This window comes from Budorcas taxicolor, chromosome 13 (assembly GCF_023091745.1).
Source record: "Budorcas taxicolor isolate Tak-1 chromosome 13, Takin1.1, whole genome shotgun sequence".
Classification (NCBI taxonomy): domain Eukaryota; kingdom Metazoa; phylum Chordata; class Mammalia; order Artiodactyla; family Bovidae; genus Budorcas; species Budorcas taxicolor.
This window is the reverse complement of record NC_068922.1, coordinates 1,961,895-1,982,370: the sequence shown is the minus strand read 5'-3', so window position 1 is coordinate 1,982,370 and position 20,476 is coordinate 1,961,895. Positions and strand designations below refer to the sequence as shown.

General features: G+C 41.6%; 2 protein-coding genes across 2 annotated transcripts in view; both read right to left on the bottom strand.

Moving 5' to 3' along the window:
• The window catches only part of PLCB1 (phospholipase C beta 1), an 854,020-nt gene that overhangs the window by 40,542 nt on the left and 793,002 nt on the right, over positions 1-20,476 (bottom strand). The gene's annotated exons all lie outside the window — the stretch shown is intronic.
• On the bottom strand, positions 14,875-15,342 carry LOC128058012 (M-phase phosphoprotein 6-like). The gene has a single exon (XM_052650393.1). It carries the CDS (start codon positions 15,340-15,342, stop codon positions 14,875-14,877), a length of 468 nt encoding a protein of 155 aa, XP_052506353.1.

The window sequence follows — 20,476 nt, the reverse complement described above, 5'->3', positions numbered from 1 at the left end:
TGGACTGGAAGAAACACAAGCTGGAATCAAGATTGCCGGGAGAAATATCAATAACCTCAGACATGCAGGTGACACCACCCTCATGGCAGAAAGTGAAGAGGAGCTAAAAAGCCTCTTGATGAAAGTGAAAGTGGAGAGTGAAAAAGTTGGCTTAAAGCTCAACATTCAGAAAATGAAGATCATGGCCTCCGGTCCCATCACTTCATGGGAAATAGATAGGGAAACATTGGAAACAGTGTCAGACTTTATTTTTTTGGGCTCCAAAATGACTGCAGATGGTGACTGCAGCCATGAAATTAAAAGACACTTACTCCTTGGAAGAAAAGTTATGACCAACCTAGATAGCATATTCAAAAGCAGGGACATTACTTTGCCGACTAAGGTCCATCTAGTCAAGGCTATGGGTTTTCCTGTGGTCATGTATGGATGTGAGAGTTGGACTGTGAAGAAGGCCGAGGACCAAAGAATTGATGCTTTTGAACTGTGGTGTTGGAGAAGACTCTTGAGAGTCCCTTGGACTGCAAGGAGATCCAACCAGTCCATTCTGAAGGAGATCAACCCTGGGATTTCTTTGGAGGGATGATGCTAAAGCTGAAACTCCAGTAGTTTGGCCACCTCATGCGAAGAGCTGACTCATTGGAAAAGACTCTGATGCTGGGAGGGATTGGGGGCAGTAGGAGAAGGGGACGACCAAGGATGGGATGGCTGGATGGCATCACTGACTTGATGGACATGAGTCTGAGTGACCTCCAGGAGATGGTGATAGACAGGGAGGCCTCGCGTGCTGCGATTCATGGGGTCGCAGAGAGTCGGACATGACTGAGCGACTGAACTGAACTGAACTGAATGTTAGTATTTTCTTTGTAGAAGAATGCTTTGGCTGGACCCCACCCAATCATACTATGTCTCAGCACAGCAGATTGCTGAAGGGGCAGAAAACATCCCATTCTGGCTGTCATTGTTTAGCAGATTCACACAGAAGTAAGAGAATTTTTCCAGGGAAATTTCACACCCTTGCTTGTATTGAATTTATAACTTAGAGGCAGTTATCCTTAAGTCTTTACACTTTTCTCTGCTGTAAAGTATTCAGAGCAGCACTACTCATAATAGTCCATCAAGAGTGAAATGGGTAAATAAATTGTGATGTATTCAAATACACCCAACTGTGGCTACATACAACAAAGAAATGATGCCAGATGCAGAAGACTACAAACTTCACGGACCTCCCCGGGGGCTCCGATGGTAAGGCATATGACTGCAGTGCAGGAGACCCAGGCTCTCTCTCTGGGTCAGGAAGATTCTCTGGAGAAAAGAATGGCTACCTACTCCAGCATTCTTGCCTAGAGAATTCCATGCACAGAGGAGCCTCATGGGCTACAGTCCATGGGGTCATAAAAGAGTCAAACACAACTGAGCCACTATCACTTTTACAGACTGCATGAGTCTACTAATGTAGGGTTTCAAAACTTCAAAAAAAAAATCACTAAGTTGACTGAAGTTGGAATGGTTACTTCACTATGGAGGTAGTATTGATTGGAGCTGAGAATAAAGGAGACTTCTAGGACACTGATAATATTCTGATATATATTATAATATCAGAATTTTATTATATATTATATATAATATATTATACCAATATATTATTAATGCAATTATTATATTAATATATTATATGGTATATATTATTAATACATTATATACCATATATGATATTATATATATTATGATATCATTATAATATCTTATATTGATATAAGTGGCAATTTCATTACTTTTAAAAACATTTGTCAAGCTGTTCACTTATGGCCTGGACATTTAATGTTTCTTCCCATGTTTATTCCCTATGGAAACAGGTGAACATGGAAATAATCTATTTTACTTTTAATATGTCCATCATTTATTTGAGATGCTTTTTCCTAGATGAGCTACTTTTCAGAAACTTCAAAGTGTATACATATTTTTGTGCCATCTTGAAATGCATCCGGTTGGTGGGGGTGATTATGAGGGCTCCTTCCCACTCCCCTGCTGAGGGAAGCTCATCTCTCCTCCCTGGTCCTTATCTCCCCACTGGCCTATGGACTATTGCACTGTAAATGACTCTGTGACTTCTGGTCACCCCCCAGGGGCCATGCTAAAACCAGAGCTCCCTTCCCGGACACTGGGGTGGGCCAGGGGCTGCTTGGATGTAGTGCTTGCATATTAAGCATCCTCTGTCTGGGATATCTAGCACTGGAGAGGTAGAAATGACAGGCAAAGAGTATAAGAAAACAACAAACATTACACAGAGAGGAAAGAGTGGAGGAAATCAGAAAGAAAACAATGCTTCTGCAGGTTTGTGAGGACTTCTGGCCCTTTCCCTTCTTAGGCTCTTAAAGTGACCCTTTTCACACTTCCCAGAACAAGGAATGCCTCTTAACTTGGGGTTCGTTATCTGTCTAGGACCGACCCCTTGATGATGTGCTTTCTGAGAGCAAGGGAAAGGTGAGGACCCACAGGCCCACCCTGAGGACGCTGAGATTCAGCCAGCTGTGCCTGCGTGGGTAAGGGTCCCCGCTTCTCGGCCTGATGAGTCTCCAGAGGAAGGGGAAAAGGGTGATAGAACAAGCGGACAGGAGAGCTGGCATCACTTCCTGGGAGCAGCCCAGGCCAGCCGGCAGCAGACTCTTCCCAGTTAGAGGGGGTGAGGGTTTCTGGGTTCTGACCTGAGGATGGCTCTGTTGTCGATGAAGAAGTACAGCCTGTGATGGGGCAGTTTGCTCAAGTTCTTCAATTAGCAGTTAGAAAAATAATCAGCCTTTCTTTTGGGAGACCTAACGAGAAGATGCCAATGTCAGTAGTTACTATGTCGAAATGACACTTGGTAATCGCAGGTGTGGCTGAAGTGGCAGAATAATTGAGAGGCAGGGAAGAAGCACAAAATCAAGAAAAAGTGCAAAGAGCTGATGGCTCTGATAGCACAGCTGTGGTGATCATGGCAGACATTACTAATCAACCGTGGCCGTCTTTCTGGGTGAGTCTGCAGAGCCACGGAATCCTCATCAACATAAAGTGCCAGACATCTACCACGATATGTTGGAGGTGGTAAGGAAGAAGAAACATGTCATCAGGATAAGACACTTGGGGACTAAAGGTTGGATGGGCACTTCGGGTTATTTGCCACCCAGTATAGCAGTGGCCAAGCAATGACTATCTCTCAGGCTAGTGTGACCTGTTGAAGCAAGGTTCATACATAAGGAAATACTCATATCATAAATGACAAGGGATCTTGAACAACAGGAAACTTGCAGTTATTAACTATGAATTTCTATAGAAGGAGGAGATGTCAAGTTTGGAGTATAAAGCAGTGGTGATGGTGGTGGCGGTATGCGTCTGTAAGGCAACAATGAAAGATGGTGATTTGGGCTACAGGGAGTTCATATGCTCATCTAAAGTGGGAACCCACTGCTCTGGTCCAGCCAGTCACTGCCAGCTGGTGACACTGACTCAATGCAGCTGTGACCTCCAATATTTCAAAAGAAGTCAGAAAACATTTTAAAGTAAGAAATCCCTTGATTTTTAGAAGTTAGAAACCCCTTCAAAGAGAAAATTATAGTAAAGAAAAAGTACTCTGACAACGGTGAGTCAGCTAAATTGTTTCTACTGTTTATTTCAGCCTGGTCGTCTGTCTGCAATATCTGGCTCATGGATTTTGCTTGGAATAGGATTTTCAGAGACAAACTTTGACAGCAGGCTGGGTAATTTCTTCAGATACTTAGGACGAGACTCACCAATCAATTGCCCTGGGGAGTTTAGCCTTTTATCTCTTCCTAACCAAGGAAAGGGAGCCTAGCCTTGTTTCTAAGGAACATTTGCCTCATCCATGATTCATGAGGGCTGTTGGTACAACTATAGCCTCTTAAATGCCAAGCACATTTCTTGGCTCTATAAGCTCAGGGAGAAAATGTGTCTTGTGGGTATTTTTGAGCAACTTGGTCCACCCTGAAGCTACAGGGTCTGCTCTTGCTGTGACAAACATTAACATTCACAGTGTCACCTCCTTTCGTCTCAAGGAACGGAAACTCTGCTGGGAGTCACACAGCTCCCAGTTGAAAACGGCAGCAGATTTACTGCACATGTGAGCTCTAGGAGGTCACGGAGGGGAATGCTTTGGAGAAGGACTTCCAGGTTCCAGGTGTCTTGAGTCACATCTCACCCCTGCCAGTGAGGAGCTGTAGGAGCCTGGGCCAGTCTCTGAGCCTCAGCCTCAGTTTCCATGCATAACATGAAGATGCTGAATCAGCCCCACAGACAGAGTGGAAGGTCACAGGAGAAGTCGCAGTGCTTAAGCCCCTAGAAAGAACTCATTCAAATAAGCCCTCTTTATTCAAAATCCTGAAGCCAAGGTGGGCTTTACTTTCCAGGGGGACATCCAGATGAAGGCAGTGCCCAGTTGGCTGTTTGGCTTCTCCTGTATTTCTAAGTCACATGTGATAACAGCATTCTAGCAGAAAGAGCTCCCATAAGCTGAGGGTGCAGCCAGCCTAAATCTCTAATTTTCTCACAGCCTGTGGCCATTCTCCTCAAATAAACAGTTTGGAAACTCTAGCTCATTGGCTACGAAGCCCCCGAAACATGATGCATCTGCAAAAAGCATGATGAATTCCTGGTTTGACATTCCACGTGTGGCCTCCTCAGTGTTGGGACACTCAGGTGGTATGTTGGAAGAAATACAGTGGGTCTTTGGTTCTTACACAGCGCTCTTAAAACCCTTGGAATTTCCCAAGTGATTGGAGTGTCTTTATATCTGAGTTACTACTGATGGGGTAACTTAGAGTAGGGCCCCTGGGTAATCTCTGAATGAGACTAATCAAAAGAAGGACCAAGTGATGACAGGGTTGGAAACTTCAGGCCCTAGTACCAACCACCAGGGAAGGAAGGAGTTAGCTTGAGAATGGTTTACAAAAACTTTCGAACAACAGTGTTCAGAAAGTTTCTGCACTGGAGAAACCTTGCTGGGAGGAGGGTATACCCCAGCTCCTGGGGACAGAAGGTCCTGTAGTCTAGATGCTTCCAGACCTTGCCCGGTGTGCCTCTTTATCCACTGTTCATCTGTACCCTTTTAAACAAACCGGTTAACGAAAGTGACGTGCCTTTCTGAATTCTATAAGCCATTCTAGCAAATTGTCAACCCTGAAGAGGAAACTCCCAATTTATAGCTCATTGGTCAGAAGTATGGGGAGCTCAAGACTGGGGATGAGCATCTCAAGTTGGAGCAGACTTGTGGACAGAACCTTAAGCTATGGAGTCTGTGCTAACTTGGGAAAGTTAAGGTCAGAACTGAATGGGAGGACCCCAGCTGCTCTCAGAAAACTGGCTGGTGTCATGAAACACATCACTGGAAAACCAGGCTTTCCTTCCCAAGTGGCCCTGGGTGCCCTTTCCAGGCCCACACAGTCTTCTTCCCTTAGTCAGTCCTCCTGAGGGCAGACCTTGCTGCCATTTTGCATATACCTAAGTCTGGGCTATCACCGAGGGAGGATGCTTGATGGGAGTAAGGATGGATCTTGGACCCATGTGCTGGGGTGCCCCCTCTTGTGGACAGAAGATCCTCTGGGATACAAGAAAATGAGTTGAGTGGGTAGTAAGGCACTGGAAGGGAAGGGAGAAGGCCATGGGTTGAGAGTCTCCTTTTGTCTTGGGTCCTGCCAATATTATGAAATGGGTGGAATCACAATCTAAGGATGGTGGCTGAGAACCTTGATGGAGTGGTTGCTAAATTGATTTAAACAGAAGTACTTAACCTTGGCTGCACATTAGAATTGCCTTGAAGCTTTCAAAATGACCAGGCCTTATCCCACACCAATGACATGAGGCTTTTAGCGGGTGAGGCCCAGGCATCAGCCCTTCTCAAAGCTCGCCTGTGATTGCAGTATTTAGCCAAGGGTGAGAGCCCTTGAGGTCAGTAAGATTAGATGGATCGTGGGCCGAGGCTCAGTGTGACAGAGCTGGGGGTTATTTTAGAGGGTAAATCATAGCATCCCTAAAGTGGCAGCCTCCACCTGGCTCCAGCTGACTGAGGCCAGGCAGGAAGAAGGCTTGCTCTGGCCAGCTTGTCCCAATTTTCAAGGGAAGCTCCAGGTGCTTACGTGCTGTTTCACACCTTGGATATATTAGTAGCTAATTCTACACAGCAGTAGTGAAACAGCTACTGTCATGATTTGATGTTTGGGCGTCTGAGTTAGAGTCTTCCTGCTCGCTGTGTGGTCCAAAAAGTAGCATCAGTTTCACCTGGGAGCTTGTTATAAAGTCAGACTATAAAAGTAGACTTGTTATAAAGTCTACACAGACCTTGGAGAAGGCAATGGCAACCCACTCCAGCACTCTTGCTTAGAGAATCCCATGGACAGAGGAGCCTGGTGGGCTGCTGTCTATGGGGCTGCACAGAGTCGGACACGACTGAAGCAACTTAGCATGCATGCATGCCTTGGGGAAGGCAATGGCAACCCACTCCAGCACTCTTGTCTGGAAAATCCCATGGACGGAGGAGCCTGGTAGGCTGCAGTCCCTGGGGTCGCTAAGAGATGGACACGACTGAGTGACTTCACTTTCACTTTTCACTTTCATGCATTGGGGAAGGAAATGGCAACCCACTCCAGTGTTCTTGCCTGGATAATCCCAGGGACGGGACGGAGGAGCCTGGTGGGCTGCCGTCTATGGGGTCGCACAGAGTCGGACACGACTGAAGTGACTTAGCAGCAGCAGCAGCTACACAGACCTACTAAATTAGAGCCTGCATTTTAATAGGATTGCCCAGGTGATTTGCATGCACATTAAAGTTTGAGAAACACTGATTAGCAGCTTAAACAGTATGGTGACAGCAAAGACCAACGTGTAGGAGTGCTACCTTTATGTGCCACCAGTTTGCCTGAGTTTCCTGGTTGTAGAATCGTATACCTCCTGCTGCGTTACTCCAACAACCAGCGCCTGCCCTGGGAGGAGACTGGGCATCAGACGGCACCTACGGCTCTGCTCTGTCTCCGCTGTTAACACCAGTATTCGTGGTCTGGTGCTCATGTTGCTCTCCTACTTTTCTGAAAGGTGAAATGTAAGAGAAGCTCTTTTCCATCTTTAAAACATTCACATGTAGTTGCTCCTCCTTCCGTGCACTGTCCACTGAGGCCCCTAGAAGGCTTTGTTTTAAATGTCCTGCGCCCTGCGCACAGCATGTTCACAGTTCACGTTCACTCTATTTCCCAAGCATTCTTCCAGCTCTCAGCACCTTTGCTATCCGGATCATGCTCTTATCTTATGATTCAACTTAATTGATGAAAAACAGGCTTTCAGAAGCCTGGCATAATGGAAAGAAAATTGACTTGGATGAAAGTTTAGCCAACTACCATTTCAAAGTAAACTTCTTGGTATCTGGGCAACAAATGCAATCAAGTTCATTAGAGAGATATCAGTCTTGGAGTGGTGTGTTTATCAGTTTCATTAAGCATGTTAGAACAATGAACCGACCCTTTAGCCTTGTGGACTTTCTTGACTATTGCTTATTTTCTATTTTGCTGATTCCTAGTTCCATTTTTTGTATTCCCTTTGTTTTACTTTCTCTGGGTTTAAGGTGCTCTTTCCTTTTTACTTTCTTGAGATGGACACTTAGAGAATTAAGTTTCTTCTTTTTAATACATATATATGTATGTATATGCATGTATATATATGTATACACACCTACATGATGGAATATTAGTCAGCCATGAGGAAGCTGGCCCTGGTCATTTTATTCAGCCTTTGAGGATGTTGTAAAGTATGGTATTTGCAGTGGTCAAATTTCATTCTATTTTTTCACTGATGTCATCATTTCCTTGTTTTGTCCTTATTTTATTACAGTTGGCAACAGTGGCCATACAAGCCAAAAACTACTGACAAAGGGTATTCATTCCAGCTATGAGAAAGGTTGGACAATGCTAATGTCTTATTTACATTTACCCCCTTGTTACTCTAAAACAGGGACCACATCAAATAACTAGCTTTTGGCACCAAGCAAAAGAATCCAGTCAAAGCTGCTCCAAACAAGTTCAACATCCCTATAACATGACTCCAAGATGTTACAACAAGCATGAATCACACATTAAAGGGCATGAGCTCAGTCAGTGGAGAACCTGAATTTGAAACTGCAGAACCTGAGAGCCTCCCACATATATATATACAACCAACAGATATCATGACCTGCATAGTTCAGATTTATTTCCTTTAGTGACATTTACCCTGGAATCCTGGTCTTAATATATACTGGCACAGGTGTTAAGAATGGAAATTACAAACCAAGAGTTGCCTGCACACGTTTACCCAGGTGCTTGCTGAAAAGCCCTTGCCAGCAAAAGGATTTGTCTTATGGAAGAACAGAATTATCAAGGCAGAAAACACTCGAGATCCACCTGAACACAGAATCAACAGAACTGCTGATCCCAGTTACTATGATTGCTCTGATTTTTTAAAAATCAAGATTGGTTTTAGAAGGAAAAAGGTGAGAACATTAGCCTTATGATTCCCACAAGAGGAGAAATAACTTGTCTGTATTTATAACAGTCATGAGCAGAGGTTCCTGTCTTTAAAATACAGCCATAGCTTAAGGTAATTAAGGTAACATGATGGAGTGTATTGTTTGAGAAGTCGCTCCATATAGTGACTTGATTGCCATTACTCACTTATTTTAAGGAAACTGCCTCATGAGTTAACAACAGGCTACTTCTGCATATAGACTGCTATCCTAGCAATGCTGATGGAAAGGTTTTTATTAGTTGCTTTCTTTCTTTTTTTTTACTTATAATTGTGGATGCTATAGCTGCACATAAAGTGAAAACTGATTTCCATTTTGAAAAGAAGGGGAAGTCATTCAGTACAATGGGTGGCTCAAGTCACATTATTCTTGATGAGATTCATTCTGAAGAGGTCTCTTACTAAATTAAAAAAGAAAATGAAATCAACTGAGGATTTCATGTTCAATTTGCTCTTACAGCATTTGTGAATTTATTGCCTCCAAAAAAGAAAACAAAACATACTGACCAAAGTTATTGGGAAGTTTTGAAAGCCTGGAAGTTTAAAAGACAGAGTCCATGCTTTGCTCTGAGATAATTCACTCAACTTCTCTGAAGACTTCACACCTTCCCTAGATGTTTGCAATATCCTCCACCCAGCTTGCAATGCTCTTTCTCCTGTGCAGCATCCATAGACTAATCACTCTTTCTTTTGCTGTTATTAAATTTTTGTCTACCTAAGGTCAGAGTCACACAGCCTGGCTCTTATCTCTTCTCATCATTTCACTTTGTTATATCACCATAATGAGATTACCAGCCAACTGAAAGCAGGGACCAGGTCCTTCATCTTTAGATGCTCACACTAGTTTTGGATTGGCTGATTGAGGTGCAGAGCTGTGCATGGGCTCAGAGAGGAGAAGGCCTATTAATGCTGCTTCAGAATAGTCTGTGAGATACTTTTGTGCCCTATGACAGCACCACAAATGCTGAAGAATTCTCAGCAGTGAAATGAGAACAAAACACTTGGCAAAGTATGTAAGAAAAACAACACACACATCAGCCTTGAATGTTTTGGAATTCACAGCTCTAGCAGTTTCTTTTAGAAGTACTTAAAAAAAAAAACAACTAATAATGAAAAGAAAGTAGGCTTTGGAGCCTGCTATAATCATGTCTGATGTCTTGTCCTACTACCTGTGTGTTGTAAGATCAGTCACTTAGCTGGTTTGAGCTCTTTGTTTCTTCATGGTGTGTGTGTGTGTGTGTGTGTGTGTGTGTGTGTGTGTGTGTGTGTGTGTGCAGTTGTGATAATCTCTATTTCCCGGGTTTATTGGGACATGACATGTTAAATCCAGATCCTGCTGGATCATCCATTGAAGGCTGACCCTCCTCCAAGTAAGACAGAATTCTCCTGTCTAATGGTCTTTAAACTGAAGTATCTTCCTGGCTCTACAGCAACTTCTGGCTTTTGAATTTGAACTAAGACACCTACTCTGCAGATTTTGGACTTGCCAGCTTCCATAAACATGAGAACCAATTCCTTCTAATAAATCCTTTTCTATCTCCTATTGGTTCAGTTTCTCTGGAAAGCCACCTCCACCAGGTCACCGTCTTGGTTATGCCTTCCCCAACCATCCTAGAAGTCAGGCTCCCCAGGTGGATCAGCAGTAAAGAATCTGCCTGCTACTGTAGGAGATGCACGTTCAATCCTTGTTCCAGGAAGATCTCCTGGAGAAGGAAATGGCAGCATACTCCAGTATTCTTGCCTGAAAAACCCCATGGACAGAGGAGCCTGGAAGGCTACAGTCCATGGGGTTGCAGAGCTGGACACAACTTAGAGGATAACAACAATAGACCATCCTAGTAAGAATGGAGGACTTCCACTCCCCACCCCGTCCCTTCCTTTAATTTTCTCTGTAGTTTCTGTTTCCACACATATTATATATTTTGCTTCATTATTTTACTTATTACTTGCTTATGAACACTTCATGGAAACAGACATTTTTGTCCATTTTCTTCTCTGCTGTATCCCCACCACTTAGAACTATGCCTGGCACACAGTAGATGCTCAATAAATATCTGTTGAATGAATGCACTTGAGAAAAAAGTACAAGAGTTGCTTTTTGCCAAATACTGTTTTTTGAGCTCTAGAGATTTCACACATACAATTTATAAGAAATGAGGTTGTAATGGTTTAGACTACTGCACAGAGAATGTTCCAGACAGGGATGTGCAAGTGCAGGAAGGGAGAAAGACCTTCAAGATATCTCACCCAGAAAAGCAGACATTAGGAGAGCCTACCTCGTACAGGGTGGAGGGTAGCATCCCCTGATAGCATATTAGTTTCTTGTGGGGACTGTAACAAATTATCATACATTAAGCGGGTTATTCTCTAACAGTTCTGGAGGCCAGAAGTCTGAAATCAAGATGTTGGGAAGACCACACCCCTTCCAAAGGCTCTCGTGGAGAACTGGTTCCTTGACTCTTCCACTTTCTTGTGGCTGCCAGCTTTCTTTGACTTGGGCATTCAACACACCAGTCTCAGCCTCTGTGGTCACATTGCCTTCTCCTCTTTTCTATGTGTCAAACCTATCCTTGCCTCACTCTTATAAGGACACATACTATTGGATTTAGGTCCCACTTGGGAAATCTAGGATGACCTCTTCATCACAAAATTCTTCACTTAATTACATTTTCCAAGGGTCCTTTTCCCAAATAAGGTAATATTCATAGATTCAGGGAATTAGAATGTGGACATATCTTTTAGAGGACCACCCTTCAGTCCACCATAGTTTTGAAAAGAATTGGAGTTTGCTATGATTACACAACAATTCTTTATTGTTTCCAGCTGCCAATATGGGGTGCTTTCTGAGGGATGTGAGTCTTTGTTCACATCTGCTTGGATTTCCCTAAGGACTCAGATTAATTCATATGGTTAAATGTTAAACAACTACTTACTGAAGATCTTTGCTCAGGAAGCCATGTGTTGAAAGCGTTATCAAACGTTGTCCTTAAAACAAGGAGTCAAGTGTGGGTCAGGCTTTCAGTCTGGATTCTTTCCACTCATTTTCCATAATCTTATGACAGGGATTCTTATAATCTGGCTCAAGAGCTATCATGTGCTTCAGTCCATGGAAAAGGAATACATTGCACTTTCCACTCAAGTTTACAAAATGTCAGTAGTCGTCAAGATCATCTTTCAAGGCATGATACCGTACAAGGACATGCAAAGAAATCCAAGTTCAGAATTTCTGGCTGTATGTCCTTGTGCTAGCCTTTATATCTCCTGACTGCATTTTCACCTTCCCCTGACATTCAGGAGACCTGAAACTTTTAAATAGAATTTAATTTGTTTAAAGTATTATAATGGACATTTTTTAGGACCAAGTGTTCCACAGTTTAAGTATCGTATATAACTAACTCTCCATTTCTCTGATTAAGTATAAACAACAGTTCTATTTAAATTTTAAGACCACTAAATTTTATTGCAGCCAATAATAGTTTTTATTTTGCTGTTAGAAATGGAACCACCTAAGTCTTAGTCCTCATCATCCCTAGGTCAATAACATGTTTATTACAAGGTCATGTACAAATGGCAAGTAATAGCTACAGAGTGAATTCATTAGCCTGAACTTTGAAAATTACATTTTAACTGGAAGAATGGGGAAGTATTTGTGAAATTTACTTCACAAAATTCATTTATCAAAAAATAAATTCTGACTTAAACTCTCTTATTTCAGGGCTTAGCTTTTAAGAAAAAGAGGCACATTATAATAAAAGGAACTGGTGAGATTTATTCAACATCCCAATATCTAAGATATGTCCTGAGGTCATTAGTGATGGACCTCACTCTTTTATAATGACCTGACCTTCATGCTGATAACCTGAAGGCACTGAAAGCCAAGGTCAAACCGTGTAGTGATTTAGATAAACAGCAGGGAGAGTCTAAATAAGTCTTGAGAAGAGGAAAGGTCACTGGTTAGCCTGTGGTCGATATCAGGATGAAACCTGATGGGATGGCTTATCATGTGGCAGGCAGGTGTGTGAGCCAGTGACAAAGCCGGGCCACCCTCTCCCTGCGCAGGCTGTCCTGAACTTGAGTAGATGTCATAAACTCTGAGCGCGGAGTGCCAACAGCATTGCTTCTAAAGGTTGCATCTGATCTCAGGGTCATCCCTGTGGAATCTGGGCTAGAATATACTGATGCAAGCCTTTGGATACATTTGATTGCAATAACAGGCGGAGATTCACATTTAAGAGGTAACCATGAGACTTAAATATTTTTAAAAAGCAATTATACAGTTTTGTTTCATTTAGAAAAGATGGTTGTTTTGTTACATAAAGGAACACAGAAGTAATGAGTTAGCAGTCCCCTAATGTGTTCTTTATCTTTCTTCATCATTGGTTGTGGAATAGTCTTATTCTACAAAAGATATATTGGGTGACCCTTCTGCTTTCTTCTCAAGGGCATAGACGCAAATAGCCTTCTAACTAGTCTCCTGGTTCTCTTTTCTACTAAAATGGAAATTGGACCATGTATCTTCAATGGCTGCTATTGTCCTCTGAGTAAAACTCCAAAGCCCTTATGGCTTCTTACAATGATCTGCCTGTTCTGGGTCCATGTTCCTCCTCAGCCTCATCGCCATCCTAATGGACTTCTTTCATTTCCACCAGCGGTCCCCTCGCCTCTGGGCAGCCACACCTGCTCTCCCTCTCCCTGGAACCTCTTCTCACACTTCTAGAGTCCTCACTCTTACTCACACCTGCTAGGGCCTCAGCATTCACATCCTCTAGAAATGACACATGGTGAAGCGAAGACTCTGTTTCATTATTAATATTAACAGGTTATTTCTTGATACAACAGTTATATGTCAAAGACCACTGGTCCAATAAGCATTTAAAGAGAGACTTAGGGTTATAAACATAGACAATTTGAAATAATTATGAAAGACAGTTTGGCTTCATGATATTTTCTGACAAAGCCATCCATATATCTGGTCTCAGGTACTGTACGTGGTGAAAAAACACCTAGTGCTTCCAAAACTGCCACTCTGTGCTCCAGTTCAGTTCAGTTCAGTGGTTCAGTCATGTCCGACTCTTTGTGACTCTATGGACTGCAGCACGCCAGGATTCCCTGTCCATCACCATCTCAAACTTGCTCAAACTCATCATGGAGTTTGATGGACCCATCAAGTCAGTGATACCATCCAACCATCTCATCCTCTGTTGTCTCCTTCTCCTCCTGCCTTCAATCCTTCCCAGCATCAGGGTCTTTTCCAATGAGTTAGTTCTTCACATCAGGTGGTCAAATTATCGGAGTTACAGCTTCAACATCAGTCCTTCCAATGAATAGTCAGGACTGATTTCCTTTAGGATTGACTGGTTGGATCTCCTTGGAGTCCAAGGGACTCTCAAGAGTCTTCTCCAACAACACAGTTCAAAAGCATCAATTCTTCAGCACTCAGCTTTCTTTATGGTTCAACTCTCACATCCATACATGACTACTGGAAAAACCATAGCTTTGACTAGATGGACCTTTGTTGGCAAAGTAATGTCTCTGCTTTTTAATATGCTGTCTAGGTTGGTCATAATTTTTCTTCCAAGGAGCAAGCATCTTTTAATTGCATGGCTGCAGTCACCATCTGCAGTGATTTTGGAGGCCCTCACCTCCCAAAATAGTCTCTCACTGTTTTCATTGTTTCCCCATCTATTTGCCATGAAGTGATGGGACCAGATGCCATGATCTTCGTTTTTTAAATGTTGAGTTTTAAGCCAAGTTTTTTTTTTTTATATGAAAACAGGTATTTATTATAGAACAATGTCTAAAAAATAATTAAAGGCTTAAACAACAATGAAAAACATAATTCCACACATTGACATTGACTTTGTGGCATGAAAATCCTTAGCCCGAAGAGGCAAGTTTGTTCTTGATGAATTAACATATCATAAATTCTCATGACATGATTCCAAAATATATGTATGAACTGACTTGACATGTTTATAAACATAAGGGCAATTTAAACACTGGTGTTAGTTTTCATGAGTTCAATTTAAGGTCAGTGACTGGAGAGTTATATTTTAAAAAAAATCTGAGATAAAATATTCTTTAGGAAGGTACCACATACCTATGTACATTTGAAGATCAAGGGTTAAAAGTCCACTCTTGATGAACACCGTTAAGCAAAGGATGTGTAACATCCATCACACGTCTGTTCCAAAAGCAGGATGTTTCCAAAAGTATACATTTCTTTACAAATACACATTATGACATTAATAACTATAGAGGAACCTACAGAGTTGAGTTCCAAAATAAGCTCTTATCCCTGAACCATATCTTAAGGCCTCCATTTTAACCTTGGGGCTTTTAGAACATCTTCTTTACTTTAATTGGTTTTATGTCTCCATTTTCATCTTCTTCGTAAATGGCACAGCCTCTTTTCTTGGCAAACTTTTTCCCAATTATCTCCACCAAGGTCTCATATCTTCTAGCCATTTCTTCATCTGACACATCGAGCTCCACTTTTTGCTCTTCAGCCTCTTCTGCTTTGTTCTTAGCATTCATCTGAAGCATTAATTTCTCAACCTTAGGATTAAATCCTCTGAATGACATTCTTTCATAGAGAAGTTCTTCACACAACAAGAAACTCTGCTCTTCTATAATGAAACTCTCTTTCTCTTTCAGCTCAGGCAAATCCAAGTACCAGTGCTCTTCACTAATGATTTTCTTTTCTTCCTCTTCTAGTTGTTTCTTGGTTTCCGAGTCCAGTCCCCTTTGCATGAACTTCATGCACAGCAAGTTCTTGGACAAATTAGTTTTGTGCTCAGCCGCCATACTGACTCCCACCGGGCGCCACTGTCTGCAACTCTTAAGCCAAGTTTTTCACTCTCCTTTTTCATTTTCAAGAGTCTCTTTAGTTCTTCTTCACTTTCTGCCATAAGGGTGATGTCATCTGCATATCTGAGGTTATTGGTATTTCTCCTGGCAATCTTGATTCCAGCTTATGCTTCATCCAGCCCAGCATTTTGCATGAAGTACTCTGCATATAAGTTAAATAAGCAGAGTGATAATATACAGCCTTGACGTACTCCTTTACCCATTTGGAACGACTCTGTTGTTCCATGTCCAGTTGTAACTGTTGCTTCCTGACCTGCATACCGATTTCTCAGGAGGCAGGTCAGGTGGTCTGGTATTCCCATCTCTTTCAGAATTTTCCACAGTTGATTGTGGTCCACACAGTCAAAGGCTTTGGCATAGTCAATAAAGCAGAAGTAGATGTTTTTCTGGAACTCTCTTGCTTTTTCAGTGATCTAGCAATGTTGGCAATTTGATCTATGATTCCTCTGCATTTTCTAAATCTACTTTGAACATTTGGAAGTTCATGGTTCATGTACTGTTGAAGCCTGCCTTGGAAAATTTTGAGCATTATTTTGCTAGCGTGTGAGATGAGTGCAATTGTGTGGTAGTTTGAACATTCTTTGGCATTGCCTTCTTTGGGATTGGAATGAAAACTGACCTTTTCCAGTCCTGTAGCCACTGCTGAGTTTTCCAAACTTGCTGGCATATTGAGTGCAGTACTTTGATTTGAAATAGCTCAACTGGAATTCCATCACTACCACTAGCCTTGTTCGTAGTGATGCTTCCTAAAGCCCACTTGACTTCACATTTCAGGATGTCTGGCCATAGGTGAGTGATCACACCATCCTGGTTATCTGGGTCATGAAGATCTTTTTTTGTATAGTTCTGTGTATTCTTGCCAGCTCTTCTTAATATCTTCTGCTTCTGTTAGGTCCTGTTATGTCCATACTCTGTGCTCCAGGGATCTCAATAATAATTTCAAAATGCTTTCAGTAATAAAAAGTTTTATGCTAAGGTTTTTGTTTTGTTTTTATTTAAAAATCAAATGGCTAAAATAAAGCCAAATAGCTTATACATATCTAGTTTCTTCTACTCTCCCCATGCTTTAATATTAAATCAAATAAATCAGATGCATGTCAGTGGGAAATTTAAATGTCAAAATGGATGATATTTACAACTTCCCTTTTACTATGGAAATGTTGGATCAATGATTCCTTCCGAGAGTGCTCCTCTTAACATTTTAATGAATCAGGGACACTGGATATATCTGTTGGCTGGAGGATATAAAGAAAGTACAAACTAAGGTAGGTATACAGGAATCGGGCTCTGAAATCTTAGAGACTGAAGTATAAGTGTTTTGTTCTTAGCCTGAATTTCCTCCAGCAGCCAAGGACAGGTTGAGGTCAACTGACATGAGAGGTCAGTGGGCGCACATTTCTAAGGGGAGATGTGTACGCATGCCTGAACTTGAGTCATGCCCAGGAAAACCTAGACAGCAATCTTTGGGGTCATAGACTTTTCTTAATGATTTATTCCTGTGAAGTCAGTTAGGCTTAAAGCTAATGCTAAAGAATTAGAGGTTTAAACAAGAAATACATTTGCTGAGGATTTCCCCTGCCCCTCAGATACAATCTTGTCCAGCAACATATCAAATGCGTTGGCTGGGCTCCCTAGGGTGCTTTGTAACAGACCAGTCAAGTCACAGGTATAGAAGACACAATCCTACTCCTACAGAAATGCTCGATAGCCTTGTGGCAATTCTAATAGAAAATGACTTTATTAAGTTCTTGCACGGATTTAAGCCTGGCCTAATAAGAGACTACAAATTCGTCTTAGTGAACGTAGTATTCTCAAGAGGTGGGAAGAGAGGATAGAATAGCTGAAGGATGCCGAGTTGGCTCAGGTCCCACTGCAAACTAATTTTTCATTGTCTCAGCCATTAGCCTAAGAGAAGGTTAAAAAGATAATTGGCATTGCTGTCAAGAGGGTAAGTGAATTTCCTTGTTTCATATTGTCAAGCCTTTGAGAGAATATAATTTGCCTTTTGACAATGAGGAGGATAGTGGACCGCGGAGAGAAGTGAGCTTTAGACAGTATTCTTTTTTTTTAATTACAAAAAGACACTGAGAAAGCTGAGGGTTTCATGGAGCCCTTAGGATTCATGTTAAAGGTGACCTCCCAGTATTTCTGGAGGCTTAACACTCCAGTCAAATCCTAAAAGGCAGGGTGGTGTCCTACAGCAATCAAGTCAAGACATGGGTTCTGCACACGTGTTCTCTTCCTCTGATGTCCTTTTTCAAACCATACAGGTCAGTCTCTAGTAAAGTGGGTTATGACACTGTTACGGGGAAGAACAAAATCTGACTACATGTTGGATCTGTTTCTTTAACTTTAACCTTTTCTACTCATTGCTTCTGTTCACTACAAGGACACTGTCTATACATAACGGCCTGTCTCAGGGAACCCTGCACTTCTGCCTGAATGTTAAACCAAAATGCCTTTTGTTCAGGGTAACATCCTGACCCCTACTCCTGTGAACGAATACAGGAAGTAAGAAATTAACATGTCTCTTCCCTGAGGCTGGCCATTCCAGGAGATGTTTGCAAGACTTGTGAGCTTTCTACTTTACTGTTCCACTTCTCCCCCGCTGGGTTCTATAAAAGAACCTGGCATCCAGACTCCCCAAAATTGGTGATTTTGAGATGATTAGTCTACCATCTTTTCAGTCGGCCTGCTTTCCAAATAAAGTCATTATTCCTTGCCTCAATACCTCGTCTCCAGTGAACTGGCCTGTCATGTGGTGAGCAGAGTGAGTTTGGACTTGGAAACAACACTATTACCCTCCCTCCTTTAACTCAAACATGGGCAAACTTTTCTGAAGAGCCAGAGTGAATATTTTAGATTTTGCAGGCTTTAAGGTCTCTATCATGGCTACTCAATGGGGCTGCTGCCAGGGGAAAAGTCATAAACAGAGTGAAAAGGATGGGGTTCAGCTGTGTTCAACAAACTTTATTTCATAACACTCAACTTTGAATTTCAAATGACTTTCCCTGCGGATAGTGGTTAAGACTCTCTGCTCCCATTGCAGGGGCCCTGGGCTTGATCCCTGGTCAGGGAACTAGATTCCACGTGCCACAACTTAGCATTGCCATGCCACAACTAAAGATCCTGCCTGCATGCCACACAATGAAGATCAAAGACCCCTGCTGCAACTAACTAAGTGCAACCACAGTAAATAAATACATATTTAAAAAATTAAAACTTTCTTCCTTTGATTATTTTTCAATCATTTCAAAATGTAAAATCATTGTTAGTTTGTGGGCTCTGCAAAAACTGGCAGCAGCCTGGATCCCTGGTTCAGAGCTGTTTCATAAAACTTTCTGTGATGGTGGAAAAGTTGGATATTGGCACTGTCCAATACTGTAGACACTATTGAATTGTGGCCAGTATGATGGAATAACTTAATTTTTAATTTTAATTAATTTAAAATTAAGTCACTATTTGTGGATTAGTGGCTTCCATGTTGGACATGCAGTTCCATTATATTCTTTCCTACTATCTTGAAAAAACATTATTTCCTCTTACCTATATTAAAATGAACAGCAAAAGAAAAGGAATCCTACCTGCTGCTTAAGTTATACAGTTAGTGCTCTTCTGGGGATATCACAAGTTGGTGTTTTGGTTTTAATTACATAGTAAACATGGCAAACACACAGAGAACATGTGAATATCCATTGTGCACACATGAACACAATGCAGCTTTCTTGGCATGACATTACTATCATGTTCAGTGAATAAATAACCATGGAAAGAAAACCATGTTTATCAATAAGGATCTTTCCATCTCATGCACTGCCTACTATGTGAATACAATATTGGACAATGAAAACCATTGTATAGCATGAACTTAAGCTTTTCTGTTGGTTTCTTCAATTATCTGTCACAAAATTCTATACTTTCTTTAGCTATACTTTGCAATAATGAACTTGCAAAACTGACTGAATGGGTGTCCTCTTCTAAAATATGCAAAAGGATCATTTCTAGGTAAATGACAGTGAAAACTCCAGGTCATCTCAGATAAAATCTCAGAGCGTCTCTGGGCAGCACCTCATGCAGATCTCACAGATAGATCAGGAGAGAGCAATTGACCCTTAAAAGACAAAAGCATAAAGTCACTAACATTCACATGGGTTTGATAACAAGCATCATTTAGCAGGCATATTATAAAGTCCTATTCATGAAACTCTAACCCAATTATAAAATATCCTTTATTTTGATTAGACCCATTTATGGTGAAACTTCTCCTATCATCCCTGGAAGAGGCAATTCATGGCTAACTAAGGAAATTCTAGAGTGAGAGATGGATGATAGTTGTCTATCCTTGGTAAAACAACACAAAACAAAATAAAATAATAGGAAAGAAGTGTAAGTTAGTTTTGGGGAAAAAAAAAAAAAGAAGAAAAAGACTTGCCCCTGCAATCTTGTGTTGTTTTTAGAATAACCCCAACCCAAGGAGCATCTTAAAATCTCTTCAAGGCTCCATCTGTGGTCTCTTCTCTCTTTTCATAGTCTTTCTCTTGGAAACTTCGTTTCATGCTCAGGCACTCTTCCATCTTTATATTATATATGAGTTTCAAATCTTTTTTTTTTTTTCTCCAGAAGACTTCTCTCAATTCCAAATGGATATATCTCACCGTTTCCTTAACTTCTCTACCTAGATTTCAATCATACCATGTCCAGTACTGCCTTCTCCTCACCTCCAGTTTTGCCGTATCCTGCCATTCTCTAGGCCAGTGTTAGGTGACAATACTCTCCCTGTTGCACACACTATTAACCCACATCACTCCTTGACTTCTTCCTTGCGCTACACTGTACCATCAACCCAGCACTAAGTTCTCCCTCTCACATTCTTATACTTCTCTCCGTCTCCAAGTCCATACTGTGAATGTCTCTTGCTGCATTAAGAGTCCTAACTAATCTCTTGCATCCTGTTTGATCTTTCCACCCTTCTATTTGTTCTCCACTTCAGTCAATAGAAACCTTTTCAAAACCTAAATCTGATCCTATCACTACCTCTACCCAGGGTTAAGGCTTATTAGAATAAAAATCA

What these genes read in the sequence shown, in the direction of transcription:
- LOC128058012 (XM_052650393.1), bottom strand. Translation starts at nt 15,342, where the DNA reads ATGGCGGCTGAGCACAAAACTAATTTGTCCAAGAACTTGCTGTGCATG.